Here is a 20,473-nt window from a genome sequence, read left to right as displayed (position 1 = left end):
AGATTTGGATGCTGGATTTGGGGTTATGAAGGCATGAATCACATCAGTACTTGTGCTTGAAACACCTGCGGAACATTTGTACAAAATTTGCCAAAAATGTCTATACGTCAAATAAAGGTCATGGAGCACCCTCCCCCCTCCCAATTCTACCCTCCAAACCCCTTATCAGGAACATTATGAAAAAAACGGGATTTTTTTGGTGAAATTTGGGTATGCCTGGATTTTGTTAGATTTTCTTAGTGAGATGATTCAATCTCTCTGTAAATCAATACTGAAAAATCCCAAGCCATTTCACTTCAGGTACCCCATGGTAAATCAAACAAGGCTCCAGTGACTCATGAAACAAAACAACTCATAGCTCTGGTTAATCACAGTCTGGAAAATAAAAATACTCCAAATATTTTGTTCCCTTCCATATTTTTATAAATCTCACACCGTGTGTGTGTGCTTGTGTGCGCGTGCGTGTGTGTACGGGGGGAGTGTACAGAGTATTACCTATTCCAGGTAATAGGATTTGTAAGACATGCTAAACCGTCTGTTCCTCTGCTTCCCCAGAACTCTGCCTACTCAGTTTGTAGTCTGTATTGCACTTGTTTTGTTGGTTTTTTTGTGATTTGTGTTGGTTTTTTCTTGTTTTTTTCTTTTTTTTTTTTTTTTAAACAGGCTAGAAAACATCAACCTCTTTAGCATGAGTGTGCAGCTCTCCCTCCACCTGCTTTTTTCCTCAGCTGGCCAGGTGCCGCCTCTTATATCTTGTGCAGTTACTGAAAAAGAAAAGGAAGAAAAAAAAAGAAAAAAGAAAAGGAAAGAGAAAGAAAAAGGCACACCATGCTCCTCTGCTTTGTGAGTTCTTTGTCTCCTCCGCTTTGTGTTAAGGCCTCCTGAATTCCTCGGCTCAGACCGTCGTGACCCTCATGACGAGCTCTCTGTTACTACTAGACTGACTCCTCTGTTCGTGAGGCCTCAGGTGGCTGAGTATATGCAGGATGGTATAAGCACAGTGGTGGTCAGAGAGGGTGCCTGTGGCATGGCCGGCAGCCCTTGCCCCGCTGTCGGCTGCAGCGGAGTTAGTGGCTGTACCACCAGTGGAGGACGAGTGGGTGGTTTGGGAGGAGGGGCGCTGATTTGTCCTGGTCCCTGTTTTTTGTTCCTCCATGTCCTTTGTTTTGTCATAGTTCAGCACTTTCCACTGCTGATTGACCGCCTGCCACCGTTTAAAAATCCGGTAAACCGAGGGCCCTTCGTGTATTATTAGACCTGGAGGGAAGGGGGAAAGAAATAAACATAAAACAGAAACAAAACTTTAGAAGTAACCATAAACCTTCCCCAGTATCTTTCCCCAGATAGCTGGTTAAGCTCAGCTCTCCCTCAGCCAGTGTTTATTCAACGACAAATCATGTATTTTAATTACCGACAGGCACTGATGCTCCTCCTCTGCTGGATCCCTTTTCCCCTGAATTAAAAAGATTACAGTTTTACCTCAGCCATCGATAAACGGATCATAAATGCAGCACAGTGAGTTATACTCTTACAGCAAAACAGTGTGTGTTTACCAATAAAGGCCCGAGGTTTATCTGTTGCTGGACTAGTTCTGCATGCTGCATAGGCACGATTCACCGGGCTAACGGAGTGTTTGGAGGGGGTGTAACTGGATCTGACGCGTCAGTGACGACTGCTGCACCAGCGTCATGCGTGTTCACAGGCCGTGGCTCTCCCCACACACACATCAGCAGAGAGGATACATACGTGGACACAGGAGGCAGCAATCCAGAGAGAAAAGGGTCTGTCTATACCTGCAAATGGTTTGTTATTCTAGGCAAAGTTTTGCTCATCTGCAGAGCAGGTACCTCATTGTACATCGTTGCTTCCTTCCAAGGGGAACGCAGCATGCTTGACAGAAAGGTCAGATGATCTCACACTGAGTGTGCAGTGAGTGTGCATGTAGTGTGTGTGTCCTGCTGCCCACCCACATACACCAGGGCTGATGTCTGGGGATGGCACTGGGCTGTAGGACACCTGAATTCTAATGGTTTCTGTGTTTGAAAGAGAATGAGCCCTTCCACCCAGAAGTTACCTCATCTCTTCAGCTGTCTCCTCCTCCTTATCCTCCCCACCCTTGCGAGAGGACTAAGGAATTAAATAATTTTAGCTGTTTAGATGATAACAGTACTTCAGTATTAAGCTCTGTTATTATTCAATTTGCCAGGCTCTGGCTAGACCCTTTGGAAGCACTAGGGCCAACAGTGGCTGCAAGACTGAGATGCTCTTCTCCACTGAGGCTAGAGGAAGCTGCAACATCTCACACAGACTGGCTCAGCTGGCACACCATAATATATCTCGCAAGCTTTGCTAGAGCATGGGATTTAGGTGGAATTGGGGGGATCCGAATTCCTGTTTTGCAGCCACCTTTCTCTTAGGAAAGTGCCTTTGTGCCTCATGTGACTGAAGCCAGACCAGCAGGCAGGACTGCGTGAGTTATCACATGGATAGCTTCATTGTTCTTATTCACAATGGCTTCACCATTCTTGGTCAAGATCAAGATTATCAGAAACATTTCTAGGAAGAGTAGCTCTCTTGTCTGCCTATTGCAAGCATATAACTACAAGAACAAAAGACCCACAAGAAATAAGAATCAAAATAACTCCTAAACAAAGGGGTTGACTTGAGCAGCAAGGTGTGAAGAGATGATGGCCACCACAAAATAAAGTGGTTTATGGCTATTCCTGATGAATTGAATGCTACAGCTTTACCCACCACCTATCTTTTCCAGATTGTTCTAGTTTCTGATGGCAGATAATTACTGTCGTAAACCTGTGCTACATCAAAACCCAAAGTATCTGAAGGCCATGTTACCCTTAGGGCTGATCTCCACCTTACTCAGTGATGGGATGCTGCCACCCAGTTTCTTAGGGTCTGCGTCTGATGTTACAGAGTTTAAACCAAGGCTTCAGTACATAAATTGAGTTTCTAGCCTCCCCAGTTTAAATTATAACTAGGAGCCTTGCTGATTGATCACAAATTAGCTTCAGGGGGCCTCTCACACTCATTGTATTGGGGTGCTGAGCCTACTCAGTGGCTGAAGAAGTAATTATGTTGGATAGTTTAAGTATGCAGATCTGACCATTTGGGGACAGTGAATGGCATAGGGTGCTACAGTATGGGAGAGCTCTTCCTTCTGGTTCCCACAGGCCACTGAGATTGCTCAGCTGTAATCCTGCAGTGGTGCTGGCTTTTCATAACCAAACACCATGATGACATAATAGAAAAATGTCATTTTTCCTCCCTTTGAAACATGGTTGAGAATTCTGACGTGGTCTGATCAAAGCACCAACCATAAAGAGCAGGACTTAGGGAAAGCCTGCATATCCAGCCAGGGAGACCGAGCTTTGAAGCAGGCCTAAAGTGGATCAGCCCATGACAAGGGACATTAGACATATATTTAAATGAGCTGTCTGATCTGTAATGAATGAAATTCCACTCTGATCAATGACACAGTCAGTGTTTCTCAGAGACCACTTTAAGCCTGGGATAAAAGAGCCCAAATCGAATGTTTTCTCTTTGGCTGTAGAACATTCTCCATAGTATCAAATCCATTCTCTGAAGTATTAAATACTGAGCCAGGATTGTAAATCTATTCTTAATTACCTTATCACAAATATTTAATGCGCAGCCTGATTCAAGAGGGCTGTTTATAAAATTCTTGTTTGTTTGCCTTCTAATTATAAATGTTTATGATCTTATGCAATTAACTGTGTGATGCTGATGGATGGGTTGCTGAGTCAACTGAGCACCTGTTTTCTTAGATAATTTTGGTTTCCAAATATTTAGAAAAGTACAAAATAACTTGTTTTCATCTGTATTTACTGGGCTCTAAATTACTTATCGATTTCCCAATGTCAAGCTCAGGAAGCTGTAAAATTAAGAAGGAACCAAGTGGAGGGGTGGGCAGGGAGGCAGAAGTAACAGTGATTCATTTTCAAGAGTAAATGCCAAGAGTAAGCAAGAGTCTATCAATTTATATCAAGCTGCAGGACAGTTAATGCTCCCATTGAAACATATTTTGCCTGCCTGAGATAAACTAGGATTGGAATTCCTACATTCAGCTCTATGTGTCCCCTAACAACAACTTCCCTTCTTCAATTATTGTTTGCATAGGTGATACTTTCAAATTGAAGGTCAAAGTTAAGTGGGAAATCCTTCAGGAAGAACTGTTCAACTAGAGGTGTCTAGCTATAAGCAATTACTCCATTAGCCAAATCCTGTGTGTGTAAGATTGCAGGTTGGTGTGAACTTCCCTCTGTGCAGTTCTCTCTTTTCAACATAGAAATATCTAATGAGAGTTTCAGATGGATTCTGGTAGTGGCCTGGTCCTTTTCCACTCCTCTCCAGTTTATCTCACCCTCTTCTGCTTTGCAAAATCTGCTCTCAATGGATCCTCTGTGAAAACCATCCTCTTTGGAGGGAAAATCTCTTGTGGGTATTACACAAAACTTGTTGGCCCAGATTGCTGCCTGGTTCACCATATGCCTAGTTTGTGATTCTGATGAAATTAAATTCCCATGGCATGTGGACACTGGCAATGTGCTGTTCTCATTCCCACTTTAACATGTAGAGACCTGGCTGGACCAGCATTAGGCAAAATTCCTGGAGCTGAAAATTATTGAAATGTGGAATCTCTTGGGATTAGATGGGACAGAGGTGCATTTGGCTTGTGACAAGACTGATCAAGAAAAAGGTCCTCAGTCCAAGGGCTAGAAGGGCGGTGGAAGAACATTGGCAGATGTAACAAGGACAATTGTGTTTGTGTTTCTGGAGGGGGAAAGGGGAATCAGTTGGTGTACCACCATCCTGTGAGACTAAGCCAAGCAGTTGTGAGCCTCCAATTTAAGGTAACTTTGGAGCAGCAGTTTCTCAGAAATGACAAGCAGTGAAGATGGTCAACCTCTGCCACCAAGTGATCTTTTCATCAAGACTTTGAGCTTCTAATTAACCTTCCTCTTATTACAACACTTGCTGTGCATTTTCTTGAAAGAGACAGGCAAATTCTTGGGGCAGGAACTGTTTCACATGTTTGTCAGTAAAGAAACCACCAAAGCAAGGCTTCTGCTGACAGTAGGTGGTACATCACCCCTGCACTGCCACTCTTATTATCTACAGGAGGAAAAATCACAGTCCATTCCAGCCAGATGCCTTCTAAAAAATGCCCTGTCCTGCCACCTGAGCTGTTTTATCACAGGACTTTGCCCTTTTGTTTTCCTTTCCAAATGCAGTTTCATCTCAGCCAGACAGCTGCCATGCCTTAGCCTGTTTCTGTTGCTTTCATTACTGGGTGTCAGGGGAAGATTATGGCAGCTGTGAACAAAGCTTAATGTTTGCATCCACAGCAGTGGTGACTCAGGCCAAGGTAAACCAAGCTTTCTGGGAGATAATGCTTTCACTGCCAGGCTTTCTCTCCATTGACAGCATTGCATACACAAACTCTTCCCTCCCTTTCTGTGAATTCTTTAATCTTTTGTGACAATCTCAAATTCCTCCACTTTTGTTTCCAAAGCTCCAGCAGCTTAGCCCTCACTTACCACTTTGCCTTAATCTCATCCTATTTGCTCCATCCTTTTATCTTGACCTAAGAGCAGGAAAGTGGCTGATGTTAAACCAGGGAGACAGAGGGATCAGATCTCAGAAATATGAGTTGGGAAAGGGTTACCTAGTATCTGGTATCCCTCAACATTGTGGCCAGGTCAGTTCCAGCTGAATATGACAGGTTCTTTAAACAACCCAGTGTATTTAAAACCTCTTGTGGCTGCTACTCAAGTCTGCAGAGTTGTGCTCTTCAGGCAATGGGGAAGAAGATGAACCAAGGAGTGCTTCCAAGGGGAACTGTGCTGAGCCAAGAGGAGAGGTAGTTTTGTAGTTGAAAGTATTGTCATAGCACCAGTGGGACTCTGCACTTGGGATGATTTGGGAGATGTGAACCTCAGAGCTGGAATGGGGTAATGCCCTTCTCCTCACTCCTATCATCTCCAGAACCTCTTCATTTCATCACTCTTTTTCTGCCAGTGAACTCCCCAGGAGGGTACAGTCCCCAGAGCAAGAGGTGCAGAATCAGCATCGTACACCCCACCTGCTTTTTGATTCCCTGATGAAATAAACTGATATGCCACAGAATTGCTCTCTTCAGCAGTGTGACTGCCTGGTCCAGCTCATGTTTTGGATTCTGATACACTTTTCTAAGGGTAATGCTTTGCACTTCTCTTTATTCAATTACATCTTGTTGATTCCTCCAGTTTGCCAAGATCATTTCAAATGCTGATCTGATCCTTCAAAGTGCTTGCAGCCTTTCCAAGCTTGGTATCATCTGTGAATTTTATAACAGCACTTCTTATTTAATTATCTAAGTCATTAATAAAAATATTGAAGAGAGCAGAGTCCAGAAGAGTCCCTACTTGAAATGTGTTTGCAGTTTATAGCACACCAGTGACAAGAACTGAGAAAGTATTTCTCCCATTGCCTGTACACCTTCATTCTAGTTATTTAATCTAGACCACATTTCTCTGGTTTATTTAGGAGAATCTAAAGGCAAAGCACCAAGACCACTGCCCGAGTCACAGCATATCAAACTGACTGCTTCCTCCTTAGCCACTATGACAACTACCCTCCCAAATTACACATGGTTATACTCTCATGCTCATCAATTGGTTAGCTAAAAAAATATTCTAATATCTTTCTATGAATCGGTTAAGCTGATTTGCCCTTCATTTCCTTGATCCTCAGTTCCTACCTCATTTAATGATAGAGATTATATTTAAAGCTAGGTACTCTGCTTGCATTTCCCCAGTTGCCTGGCACCTCCTGCATCCTTTCCAAGCTCCTGATGATGAAATGCTCATGGGTCAGAAACTGCTCCTGCAGCTTCCTCTGAAGTTCATTAGGACATGCTGACAAGGACAGAGCTAACTCATTTGAATGTTTTTGAGTCTGTTCTTCTTCAATTCTGCCCTGGGCTCCTTTCTCCTCATTAAAATTATTTTAGTTAAGTTTTGAAGACTAAAACAAAGGCAACATTTAACTCTTTGGCCCTTTGTGTATCATATTTTATTTGAGCTCTTAGACTTGCCTTGTTCTTCTTCTTTGCATATGCTTATGGACCCATTTCTTGTTGCCTTTTTTATCTCTGGATGGTCATCTTGGGGTTCAGCTCTGACAGCTTCCTGTGCCTGTGTGATTTCTAGAGACTTTTCATTAGTTGAAGGTTATTCTTTCTGCCTTTTGATTGCAGCCTCTGATTTTGGGTTCTCAAAGAGTTCTTGATGCAGCCTCAGTGCTCTCTTCCCACGCTTCTGAGCTTTCCCCTGTGCAGGCACAGTTTGCTGTTGTGCCTTTAGTATCATCCTTTTTGGCAGCTGTGAGCTGTTCGCAGCTCTTTTATCCTTCAGATTCTCTTCCCAAGAGACACTCCCTGCTCTGGTCCCCTGAGGCTGCTGCTGCTGCTTTTCTGGAGTCCATTATCCTCACATCTTACTTTTCTTCAGCTCAGGAATGCTTTCATCGAACAGTCACTTTCCATACAGCTACTGCTACATTCACATTTTCAGGGATTCTTTGCTTCCTGGTGAAATCAAATAGGAAGTAGAGACTCCTTCATAACTGTCACCTCCACTTTCCAAAATATAAATTTTGTCCCTAGAATGTTTCAAGAGCTTAGTGGACAGTCTACCTTGCATACAGGAGTATGCATTCATAATGGATGATGTGGAACCTCTGGTGCTGCCTTTTAGATGTTTCTGGTAGTTGCAAGGCACTGGACCAGTGATCAGGACTTCTCTAGTCCACAAGACATCTAGCAAAGGTCTGCTATGAATAATGCTGGAACTGTACAAGGAGGGTGTGCAAGCTGAGCAATCACCAGCATTGAATGAGATAGAGTATAAATTGAAAATGTATTCATAGTGATTAGAGCTTGAGTGAGTGTTTAACATATGGAAAATAATTAGCTGATTATAATCAGGCATTTTCTTATCAATCATTCTCAATGCACATTTTTTTAATATCTAAAGAACTGATTATGTATGAATCTGGACTGTGTTTTGGCTTGGTAGAACTGGAATGTCTGCATGACTGGACTCTGTTGAGTGCTGCTGATCTGGGGAAGACAAAACACTCCTTCTGCCCAGCACTCTCTAAGTGCACTCCCTGTAACAAGGTTTCACTGTCACATGGCTTTTACAGTGATGTGTATGCCATGCTTGGATCTCCTCAGGCCACAAGGGCATGGCTCCACCAAAACTGAAATTGAGCCCTGCAGAAGCTGAGACCTCCACAGCCAGGAAAGAGCCTCTACCAGTGTATGTAGAGAAGCTGCTCCAAGCTGAATGGAAAGGTATTTTATGGAGATAAAATTTCAGTTTGGGTCACTACAACACAAACAGGCTGGCCCACAACTTTCAGTTGATGACTATCCATCAAACCTTGTGTTTATTACAGCTTGTTTCCTCTCGTGCACGCTGGAGTTCAAGGATGGCTGTGCCTAAAAGCTTCCTCAGCCCCTGGTGGGCCAGGACCCCCCCAAATGCAGCAAGAGAGCCTTCCTTCCCTGCTTCCTCTGCTCCATTTGGCAGAGCCACAGGAGCAGCAGGTCCCATCTGGACGGGTAGTTACGCTACGCCCCAAGCTCTCTGCAGCCATGAACACCCACCCCCAGACTCAGCACGAGCCCTGCCCGGTGGGAGATGGATCCAGTGTGCAGCCATCCCAGAGAGTCCCCATGGCTGCTGCTCCACTAGGCAAGTGATGACGGGGCAGAGCATGGGGGGCCAGGGAGAGGAGGCAGCTCTTTTATTACTACTGGGAGTGCTTGGCGTGGCAGCTGGCAGTCTCTCCCCTAGGCAGCATTGAGATTTTGCAGGATGCTGCTGAGCTATACAGCAAGAAACAATTTCCAGATTGTGACACTGCAGCATGTCATGAGTTTGTGTAACACAAATATGCAGTAGTGATTCCTGTGTGCACAGGATGCTATGGGTTCCTCTTGGAAGCAGGAGCAGTCTGTCCCACAGACATGGCATTTGTAGCAGTGGAAGGAGGAATGCTTTATCCAGCAGGATGAATTGAGCTGACAGGCAGGGCTGCCTGCCATGGGGCTTGTGGAGCTAGTGGGAGCTGGGGGCAGCATACTGTAGAAGCATTTGGGGAGCTTTTATGGCTGCAAGGTAGATGCATCTTCTCTGTGAGGTGCTGTTTCCATCCTCAGCCATGTCCTCTGCACACCTGTGTATTCCTCTACAACACAAGGGCTGGGACTGGTAGGGCTGAGCTGGTAAGACACCAAATGAGGAAAGGCTGGCAAAATTAAGGAGCTGAAGGGAGTTGTCCAGGGTACAGGAAATTTCTTTTCATTCAGCACTCCCACATGGTTTGTTTGCAATGGGAAAATAGCATCATCTGTCTGCAAGATGCTGTTTGTGACACAGGAACTTGACTGACCCTGAGAGCTGCACACTGCAACACCATCACTACAGAGATGCCACAGTATTTCCAGCTGTAAGCATATGAGCTACCAATCACCATAAATTCCTCCTGCCCTGCCCAGACTAGTACTTTTACCCCTGACCTTGAAACTGGGACAAAGAAAACCTAAATCAAAACAAGAAATAACAATGAAAATGGGTAAAATGAAACGCAAAGAAATCCTTGCTCGGGCAATAGGTAAACCATAAACTAAAGCACTACTGTAAATTCAGCTGGCTGTGGACAGCCACAGCAAAATGGGTGTTGTGCCCTTAAGGCTCTTCTTGTACTCCTGTGGTATTTACTTCACAGTGCACGATAAAGCAGAGGATGAAAGGGCAGTCTCTTGTTATGCAGGCAGCAATAAATGAGTCTCTTCTTGGAAAAAGCAAATAAATAAATAGATATGGGAGCTCCACCAGCAGAACAGCCTTGCTTCTGAATCGTGTCTCTCCAGCAGCACTCCCCATTTGCGAGTCTACCCATAACTGTGCCAGGACAGGAGGGATAGGGCTTGGAGGCATTACTCATATACCCTCTTGCTCTCTTTAAGTTTCCCCCCCATTGCTTTGTAGCTAGGATTGTACAGATCCCCTCAGAGCCTTTTTTCCCCAAATTTAAAATGGAGACGACAGCAACACTCCATGTCTTAAAAAGGCTTTGTGCACAAGACATCAAAGACACTCATTGTGTGCATGACAGATACTCCAAGGTCTTTAAAAGAAGGGAGTAAATAATAATTTAAAGGTAGATTGAACAGAGCACTGGCAAAATGCACATCTTGGTCTCTGGGTGACTTTATGGGTCTTTCCTACCTTCAGGTTTTCAGATCTTCCCTGACACAAGTTCATGAAGTTGAATACTCATGGTGAGGAGAGAAAAAGCACGTGTCTTCCATTTCACTATGCTTGCATGACAGCAGTCATTCCTCCAGGTCTGGACCTGAACCTTCCTATCTTACAGCTAATGTTACTTTGACCAAAGTTTTGCCTGTGCAGTCATGCTGGATCCTCAGCCATTCTTGGGACACTTCTTTAAAGGCAAAGCTGGACAATAGCACTGTTCTCTGTAGGTTTTGGGAATAGGTCTTCACCCTTGCTTAGAGTGAGACTTGAAAAAGTCATGATGTTCCCCAGAATGGAACAATACATGTCTATTTCCAAACAGGTGAAGATGCTTCATTTGGACTTGATTTTTTTTAAAATGTTGTGTTCCAGTTCTGACACTGAATTTAAAATTCTCAGCATGAGCAGTCATCGCTAAATGCTAAATCAAAATGCTTTGTTCAATAATGATCAAAACATGACATTTGCTTATTGAAGGTAGAACTAGTGCCTCCCTCTCTGCTTTTATTAGCAAATGAAATTCTGTAAGGAAAAATGAGAATAGTTTCACAATTTTTCATTTTCTAAGGGATGCATGTCCAGTCTGAGCCCTGTCCCTCCAGACTGCTCCAGCCACCTAAGTGCTCTTCACTAAGAGAAACAGGAAACAGTTAGGGGAGACGCAAAGGTGAGTACAGACCACCCTTAACATCCCGCAGGGTAGTGTAAGGCACATAGGCTAAATTAATGGACCTGATGGGCTAAATTAATGGACCTGATGGTACCTCTGAATTTGCAGATCAGCATGAGCATTGTGATTGCTTCTACTGCCTTGCTGGAGTGAGATGTGGACATCTTCCCCTCTGACATGTAGGACAGCATCCCAGGGATGTGAGGCAGAAGGTGCTCATGGTGCTCTCTAGCCAGCCTTTCCTTAGGATAAATGTGCTCCTGGGACACACCACAGTGCAGCCTGTGTTTGGCTGCTTTGTCCTCCACAGCCATGACAAAAATCTTTCACTGTAAATCCAGGATTTCTGTGAAGTTTCCAATACCATTCCACTGTTGGGTGCTGCAGCTTCTCCTCCCTGCTCCCTTACAGTGTGCCCACAGGTCTCACCCCACCTTCTCCACTGAAAAGGCCTTCAACTCTCCCACAGAGGCACTATTCAAAACTAAGGAAGGTGGTAGAAGCCAAGAGGACAAGGGTCTATCATTTCCGATCTGTTACTCACTTGAATCTCTAGGAGGGCAAACCTTTTTCCTTCCTGGTCTGGATACACAAGCTTCTTCCACTAGAGCTGAAGACCTTTATGAGCTGCAATACCCAGCTGAGTGAATGCTGATGGAGGCTAAAGGGGCAGGTAAAAGTTCACCTGCAGCTATGGGATCTGCCAATGCTGAGCTGACAAGTATGACAGCAGTGAAAGCAACCTGGCGTGGCAAAGCCTGCAGAAAAGGTCTGGAGAAGAGCCTTACAGGACACAGACAATACCATGATGTGGCCATGGCTGAGCAGAGTAAATTGTCCCACCTGGCACAGTAACTGCCTGGACCTTCAGGTCTTCAGGGTTCTCTGCATTCCCCAGGTAGTGATGACTACCCACTCCACAATGTCATTGCTGTGGGCTTGTTTGCTGGCCGGTCCACTTCTGAGAAAGTGAAGTGCTGGCTGGACTGTTGGGCACAGGACCCCTAGAGTTATTTAATCTTACTGAACAACTTCTACTTAACACTGCACAGTTGTATTGGTATTGTGAATCCAGCTCTGCCATGGGGCAGAGGGACTCAGGCTGTGGCTGCCATCGGTGGGTCTTGATGCAGGAAGAAAGGCACTGCTTCAGGGAGTAACTTTCAGGAAGAATCACACTTAGCAACTTAGCTCATTGGCCTGTTTGCACTATTCTCCCTCACAGACTGTTGTATCTGGGCCTGAGAGATGGCTCTGTTGGTAGGCAGCCATCATCAATCAGTCTCTACTCTGAGAAGTGATCCCAGAGCTGGATTAATGTGGCTTCATATTAATCTCTTCTTACCTCTGCTTCTGGCTCCCCACAGAGCTGAGGAGACACCAAAAGTAGCCTCATCCACTAATGCATGGGGGTGACCCCTCTGTAGTCTCATCTTTGACTAGGGAGTTGATTTGTCTGGCTACAGCTGCAACAGCATGCCATGGACCACAGATTCCCACCTCCAGGAGCAATGTGTCTGTGGGGATACAGGCTGTAGTAGGAGGAGCAATGGGACATAAGGCAGTTGGAAAAACACAGCCTGGCACAAAGCTGAGGATTTTTTCCATCCTTTACTAGATAGCACGATTTGTGCAGCTGGTGTGGGAGATCCTACCAGCTGCCTACGAGGGAATCTCCTGCCGTAGTGTAGAAGTTGTGACAGGCAGGTGAGTGCTTCTGCCTCTGCCCACGTATGGAAACTTAACCAAGGGACACCAGGCACTAGATTTCAGCACGGAGTTTAGTGACAGGACAGCATCAATCTGATTATAATGTATCACCCTTGAGAGCACAAGATGTCTCTCATAAGGCAAAAGGATTTCTTTTCTCCCTTAGAAAATGTTAATTATGTTGCCCTCATTAAATGCTAAACACACTGATCCACTGGAGCAGAGAGCACCATATGGTTATTCATGACAAAATACATCTCCAGAGCAAAGTTCCGACAGTGGGACCCTGCATGGAGATGGATGTGGTGAAAGGAGTGCGGAGCTGAATGGACACATGTGAAAGCCCAGGTTGTGCTGGAAGACAAATTCCTTCCCTACAAAAAAGGAGAGGGTTCAGTGCCAGGTCCAAACCCTGTGGCTCTTTGCTCAGCAGTGACATGCTCTGCAGAGAGCTGACGGTGCTGCCCTGGAGTTCAGTGGGCATATTAACCTCTGTAGACATGCCCCTGGTGAAGAGTAGCACACATACACGCACATCAGCTGCCCCTCTCTGCTCTCCTATGGAATAATCAATGCAGCATTAGATAAAAATAGGTCCCATCTTTCAGGAACAGAAGGGTGGCATGTCTCAATTTTGCTGTTCCTGGATAGCGGCCAAGGAGTTGGTCGTCAGATCAGCGGTGCAGCGTCGCTTCTCCTGGTGATGGCCCAGCTACAAGGCCCACAATAACTACTCTTGGGGATGGTCCCTGCCCAGCTGGATTGAACACCTCATGATGTGCCCTGTGGGGACTGTTCCACACTCCCCTTTACAGCTGGCAGATCAATGATTTGCTCAGTGATTTTCCAAGCGTGCACATTGTGGCTAAATTGTGTGCAAAGCAGGGTTCATGATGTAAAAAAAAAGTGAATTGGCTGCCTGGCTTTATCCCAGCTGCCTGCTCTGAAGGTAAGGCCTGGACCTGGCCACTCCAATTTGCTTCTGGTAGCTCCAGTTTACAGGCAAACTGGGTAAGAAGTGCACGAAGACCGCAGCAAGCAGTGCATCAAGCTGAAGAGCACAGAAGACCAGTATATTCTCGTGCATCTCTCCCAGGTATGTTCTGGTGTCAGGTCTCTCTTCCAAAGACATTTGATGAACTTCTCTGCCTTGTGCTCTGCCTTTAGGGTGTCATCAAGCCAACGCATGGGCTTGTTGCTTCCCTAAAAGTGATTCTCTACTGCTGCAGTAATTCCTCCTGCTTTGTACCTTGAGGGACTAAGTAGACCTGAATGAAAACATCTGCTTTCCTTTTGAGAATTGGATCAATATAGATGAAGACCAAGACCCTGAAGATACCTAATTTCTCAGTTTCTCTTTATTTTGTTGTGTCTTTGACTCCTAAATCCTTTGAATGCTGAGGGCCCAAGTGACCTGGCTAGAAAACACCCTGAGGCTACCTCATCCTGGCATTTCCTCTAGGAAGCAAAGCTCATTTAAAACACAACCACATTAGTCTTGGCAGGAAGCTTGAATTGTCACTGTCTCAAGGAAGCTCCATTAATTACTGTTCCCATTGCACTATGAAAGATCAAATGCTGTGGATCAGTTTTAATTGGCTATTGATTTCTTATGTTATTACCTACGGTTGTGCTGAGATGCCGTCAGACGTACTGGATGCTTTTGATTATTCTTGCTGGCAGCTGGGATTAAAAACAGCGGGCAGACACTTCCTGATCTGTAATGGATTGCCATGGTGTGCCAACAAAAATCGTTGGCTGGATGAATGGTCCTGCTTTGCCTGTCTCTTGTGCTGCTGAGCTGCAGTGCAGTTGCTGTTGTGAAGGCAAATACCCTCAGGGACTAAGAGCGGGAAAAGCTTCAAAGAGCACGAGGATTTAATGCTTGTGGAAGTGCCCTGCTGTCAGTACTGAGGCAGGGTGAGCCAGAGAGCAAGGACCAGTGGGTATGGATAAAGCAACTCTCCCCACCAGACACTGATCCAAACAGAGGCAGATCGGATTACTTTTGCATTGCTGGGCATAAACACCCCAGCATGCCAACCTCAGGAATACTCCTGTGTGAGCCCAAGCAGGACAGCACACACAAACCATAATGGTGACAGCCCTGCACACACAGTCTGCTAATGGCTCTCCTGGGATGCACTTCTCCCTTGGAGCCGATCTGGTGCTGTCTGAGCCTAGACTGTGACATGCTCTCATTAGCTGGCAGAGTTCCTCCTTGTTTAACAGGAGATGGTTTCCTGTCCTCCTGACCCTAAATGACACCTTAATCTACAAACACTGACTTTCCCTAATTGCACCTTGACAGAGAGAGAGGCAAACCCCTCCTTTCCTCTCCAAGGACTGTCATTTAATTAACAGGCAGGTATCTCTCAGGATTTACAACCCAGCTCTAAGCTGCTACTCTCCCTACTCAGTAACTGAGGCCTATGAAGGCTCATTCCATTTATTCCCACATTTTGATAACCATATTTCTGTTAATCTCTCTCTATGCCAGCTTTCTGGATTTACCTCTCATGGACCATGGAGAGAGCAGTTAATCAACTGAACAGTCCCCATCTCACTTCTCATTCCCTTCCTGGTTCCTGATCTCAGATGTCTGTGTTGTAGATGGCTTCATAGCAGAGCAATGCCTATGATGGCATCACCACCAGATTCCAGTTTAATCCAACTCTTGTATCTGTCCTACAGACATGACCAGAGATAGCAAAGACAAAAGAGAGAGAGATCAGAATCAAAGATGTTGAGGCTGGCTGGATATCAAGAAGCATTTAATCTGTTCCTCCTTTACCAAGTGGGATCATCTCTCTGCAACCTGTTCTTGATGTATATTTTCTAACAGGTTCTTTAAAAAAATCCAGTACTAGAGGCTTCCACAAGTCCCAAGCAATCCTTTCCAGTGCTTCCTGCCCTCCTGTTAGATGTCTGAGAGCAAAGCGCAATGCTGAAAGACATTTTTGCACATCTTGCCCAGATGAATGTAGCTTTCAGTACTTGGGGCCATACTATCTGTCCTGCTGGTCTTGAGGAGCAGATTCATTTTTCCTTGATTGTGATTTTGCTCCTATGGTGGGTGAAGGGGTAGCATATGGTGTCTATACCTTCCATCTGTTTTTGTGGAACATGCTAACATCTAGCAAAGTCCAAAGAAAACTAGTGTATTACTGAATGTTAGTGGCTGAGGGTCAAACCCAAGACACCTGGATTTTGTCAAAAGGATCAATAGTCTCTAAGTTAACAGACATATTTTGAGAGCTCAGCTTGGAGATGATCTGACTACTTCAAATCAGGTACAGCTCAAGTGAAGATAGTAACAACCAAATTACCTGTGCTTAGAGAGCACAGGTACCTATGCACAAGGGAGCACTCATGCCCTCACCTTTGATTCCACATTGGAAAGACCAGTGATGCTGTGGGATTGCCCAAGCAAATTGCCACATATACCTCTGACTTAGAAAATTCCTTCCTAAATCCTTTAATGACTTAGGAGAGGAGATCACACAGAACAGATTGTCAGTTGCTGACTAGATGTGTATTCCCTGTCTGATGTAAGTCAGATCTCTGCAGATTTAGTGACTTCTCCATCTCTGAGACAGCACAGTGCCAGAGGAAGTGTCCTGCTGAGCACCTGCAGTGACAGGGTGTATTAACTGGGCTCCTGGACAAATGTCACTGGCTACCAAATGGACATGAAACATCCAAGTACAACTGAAGTGGGAACGGGCAGGAACTATGGAGGAGCTCTTTTTCAGCACATTTTTTCTTTAATAAGTACCTTGTTTTTCAAACCCCTCTGCCAGTGAAAGAAAAACCTGGGGGTCAAACTGGGGGAAGAAACAGCTGGAATCAAAGAATTAGTGTAGGACCTACAGTATAACATTCTGGTAGCTAAGACTGCCCAGCCTGTTATCAAACAATGTACAGACATGTGTCTTATATTAGCTGGAAAAAAACAAGTGTGGTAGGACTGAGTGCATCTAATGTCTTGCCCTTTCCCCATGACTGAGCATTTCTTAGTGCCTAAATCTCTCCTACCCACCCACAGGCTGGGTAGCAAAAAGGGAAAAGGACTGTACTGCAGAGAAGGAAACACCAAACTGCACAGACAGCACCCTGTTTTTTCAAAATCCGTTGTCACTGCAATTATCCATGAGAGGCTTTTATCCTGAACTTGCAGAAGTGGAACTGAAACCTAGGGAGGAGTTACAAGAGGCTTCAGGCCATGCTGGCAGTCAGGAGCAGAACTTTCAATTTCCAGAGCCAGCTTTGCCCAGCTGTGATCAAAAGACCCTGCAAAAGGCAGCAAGGTCTGGGAGAAGGATAAAGAGAGACAGAATAGCTGTTCCACAGTGAGGAACTCACTGCATGTCTTCTAGGGAACTGGCATTGCTGCATCCATCACAGTTGCACGAAGATATAATAAATGAGGAATTAAATTCAGTTGTGGTGTTTATGGAATTATAGAATGGGTCAGGCTGGAAGGAACTCTAAGGGACATCTAGTTCCAACCCCACTGCCATGGGCAGGGACACCTTGCACTAGACTAGGTTGCTCAAAGTCCCATCCAACCTGGCCCTAAACACTTCCAGGATGGAGTATCCACAGCCTTTCTGGGCAACCTGTTCCAGTGTCTCACCACCCTCACAGTAAATAATTTCTTCCTAATATCTAATCTAAACCTACTCTGTTTCAAATCAAAGTCATTAACCCTGTCCTATCACTACCTGCCCTTGTAAAAAGTCCCTCTCCAGCTCTCTTGTAGGCTCCTTCAGGTACTGGAAAGCTGGTCTCCCTGAAGCTTTCTCTTCTCCAGGCTGAACAACCCCAACAGTCTCAGCCAATCTTCATAGGAGAGAATTCCCTTGGATCAGTCTCTTCTGCTGGCCTGACCTGGTCTGGCCTCTCAATGGACAGACTAGCCTTTCGGCTAGTGCTACTGCAGCCCCCTGAAATCTTCATGGCTGAAGAGAAGTCTCAGAGGAGAGACCTAACCACATCAACAGGCAGGGAGTCACAGCTGCTTGTGAAGACCTCATTTGTCACTTAGCTCAAATGAGGCAGAGGAAGAGGAGGAGGAGGTGGAGGTGGAGCTGGGGAGGGAAGTGAACACTTGATCTCAGCTAGTACTGCTCAGAGCTCCTCTGAGCTGAGTGCAGCAACAGCACCTGGGACTGCAAAGAGCACAGATGCACTGTACAAGCAAGTTTGACACCAGAGAGCAGCAGGGGCAGAAGGCTGACAGTGTGCACATATGAGCTTTTTTACAGAAATGGATATAGAGGTTCACATAGCCCAGCACATCACCACTCCTGGTTGAGCATGGGTGGGCTGCCTGGCAGCACGGGCAGACGTGCTGCACATAGCCCAAGTGAAGCCAGCTCTGGGTAATTCCTAAGTGCTGGGCAGGAGAACCCACATACAGACATGTTAACTCACTGCATTTGTAATGCTTCCCACTGGCTTTTGAGTTGGTGGGAAAGCCAGCATGCCTGGCGCATGAGGACTGCCAGCTGTGCAGGGAGAAACATGAGACAAGGGGCTGCCCCAAGACACCACTCTGAAATGATCCTGGGAATGGGATGGCTGCTTGCTCTTTGGCCTGAAAAAAATGAAAGCTCCCAGCTTAGGGCATGAAGCTTAATGGGACATCAGTGGAGATGCAAAGGGACTTCTTTTTCTCTCAAAGACGGTGGAAAAGGGAAATAGAGGCCAGATCCTTAGAAAAATTAACAAAAAATATAAAACCAAACCTCAAGTCTGAATCTGTCTGCCCAGTTCCCCTTCAGTTCAAGGCTGGCTTGATTTGTTTTCTGCCATGTGGGAGGATTTAACACCTATTGACAGATGAGCTAATCAGCTCTCCTCAGCTCTTGAAGCTTTATCAAAGCCAGTTAATCATGTTACTGATGTCCGCCCAGGCCAGAGCTCTCCACTTCTGTCCTCTGCCAACAAGACGACACAAATGCACACCACACAGGTGTAGGGATAATTTTTCTCCACTTTGAATTCCACCAGCAAGAGGACATCACCAGCGGCTGTTGTGCCAACATGTGGGTGCTGCCCATCCCTCTTTCACCTCCTTTGCCACCCTTTGCTCCTGGGGAGATGTGGTAGCTCCACCAGCATCTCATGAAGGAACAGGATGATCTCTAATTGCCAGCACAGTCATGGCAACAGTGGGAGAAATTGCCCGGGGTTTTGGCAGGCCCAAGTCCTGTGCTGGAAGGCTGTTGAAGCCAAGAGCCATTTGAACCTGGATACCAGCATGTGCAGTCCAAACCTCTGTCCCTGCCACTGGGTTTGTTGTACTTCTGTACTCCAGCTTCACCAACTGCTGCCCTGTGATATAGTCTGGCTTCCTCCTGAGGGCTGAACTGGGGGCTGTACTCCTTCTCTCTGGAATGGCTCTATCCACACATACCCATATCCAACAAGTCAAGAGGACTGCCGTGTCCTACTGAGTTTTGGCACAGCTCCTTCCACCTTTATACCAACGATGGAAGGACCCAGACACGAAGAGCTCTCTGGTCCCCTTTTTGCCCCCTGTCAGGGTCACTAGAACTGACGTTATCTAGTGGCCTGTGCTTGGGTGGACACTGCTCAGGAGCACATTTGGAGGTGGCTGGTGCTAACTGGACTGTTTCGGTAATCACTGTAGGTATTGGCAGCTACATCTCCCCACCCTGCAGACCTGAACTGGGGCTACAGCCTGAGTACATGGAGACTCGACTGGGGCCAGGGTGCCAGCATCTGCTGTGCTCTCAGGACTTGTGCAGTGTAAGGCAGCTTCATCCTCAGAGCTACTCTGTGCCAGCAACCTGACAAGGACCCCAGGCTGGTCTATGACCTGGTTGGGACCTGCAGCTCCAGGGTAGGCCAAAGAACAGGCAGCCACCCCTGTCCAGCAGAGAGACTGGGCTGGAAAGCCAAGGAGCTGCATGCGGAGAGACCCTGCTATGCCTAACCACAGGGCAGTCCCTAAATTAGCTATCCCAGAAAGAAATGAGTTTCTCAAAAGCCTTACACTCTCCAGCCTCCCCTAGACCTCCTCACCCTCTTCTTGCTCTGAAGAGAGATTTATTTCTGTCTGGGATCAAGGAGACACTCTGGAGCTACCTAGATGAGCCAAGAGGACAGTAAAAAAGGTACTGCAAAAGCAAAGAGGAGGAAAAGCCAGGGACGCTCAATCTGAACCAAGCTGTATTGGCTGGTTCTCCACGCCGTCTCCCACTCCTCTCTATGGGTGAGCGGGCGGGCGACCTTGGCTGCGCTGTGAGATACAATCACCCACCTATACAGACAATGTCCATGAAGCCGTACATTCCATAGCAGATCTGGAAGAGCAGGTCCTGGCGCTGCCATTTGGCTGAAGGACTGAAGGTCGACCAGATGAGCCACGAGATACTGGCGATGAGGAAGAGGGAACCCAGGATGGCCGCTGCTATCTGAACCTTCTCAATGACTGTCAGAGAGATGGCCTGCCACTGCAAGGGGAAGCAACGGGGAGAGGAGAGGGGACAAGAGGTAGGGAGGCAGGAAAAAAGAGAAGAGATTAGTTACTCGGGGCACATCATTGTTTTACACCACTGTGGTGGTTTTGGAGATCTCAAAGAGCACCTGTGAGAATAGGTGCTTTTACCTGGTCCATATCTGGAATGGAGCATGGCAGTTGTTCAACAGTGCACAGCCCCATGTTTCCTGATAGCACTGCTGAAGAGGCAATGGAGAGGAACCCTGCATC

At 46.1% G+C, this 20,473-nt stretch overlaps 1 protein-coding gene across 1 annotated transcript; it reads right to left on the bottom strand.

The window, feature by feature from the left end:
• Positions 1-658: 658 nt before the first annotated feature.
• Positions 659-20,220, bottom strand: LOC103803330 (E3 ubiquitin-protein ligase MARCH4-like). Its single transcript, XM_009075875.1, has 2 exons — positions 20,024-20,220; positions 659-1,257 (listed from the first exon to the last, which is right to left on the bottom strand). The coding sequence occupies exons 1-2, from the start codon at positions 20,052-20,054 to the stop codon at positions 896-898; spliced, it is 393 nt and encodes a 130-aa protein (XP_009074123.1). The 5' UTR covers positions 20,055-20,220; the 3' UTR covers positions 659-895.
• Positions 20,221-20,473: the final 253 nt, after the last annotated feature.

This window comes from Acanthisitta chloris, unplaced genomic scaffold, assembly GCF_000695815.1.
Source record: "Acanthisitta chloris isolate BGI_N310 unplaced genomic scaffold, ASM69581v1 scaffold24895, whole genome shotgun sequence".
NCBI classification, from domain to species: domain Eukaryota; kingdom Metazoa; phylum Chordata; class Aves; order Passeriformes; family Acanthisittidae; genus Acanthisitta; species Acanthisitta chloris.
This window is presented reverse-complemented; position numbering and strand designations above follow the sequence as displayed.

What these genes read in the sequence shown, in the direction of transcription:
- LOC103803330 (XM_009075875.1), bottom strand. Translation starts at nt 20,054, where the DNA reads ATGTACGGCTTCATGGACATTGTCTGTATAG. An exon ending in CATGGACATTGTCTGTATAG is followed by an intron (nt 1,258 to 20,023) that starts GTGGGTGATTGT and finishes CCTTCCCTCCAG; the next exon opens with GTCTAATAATACACGAAGGG.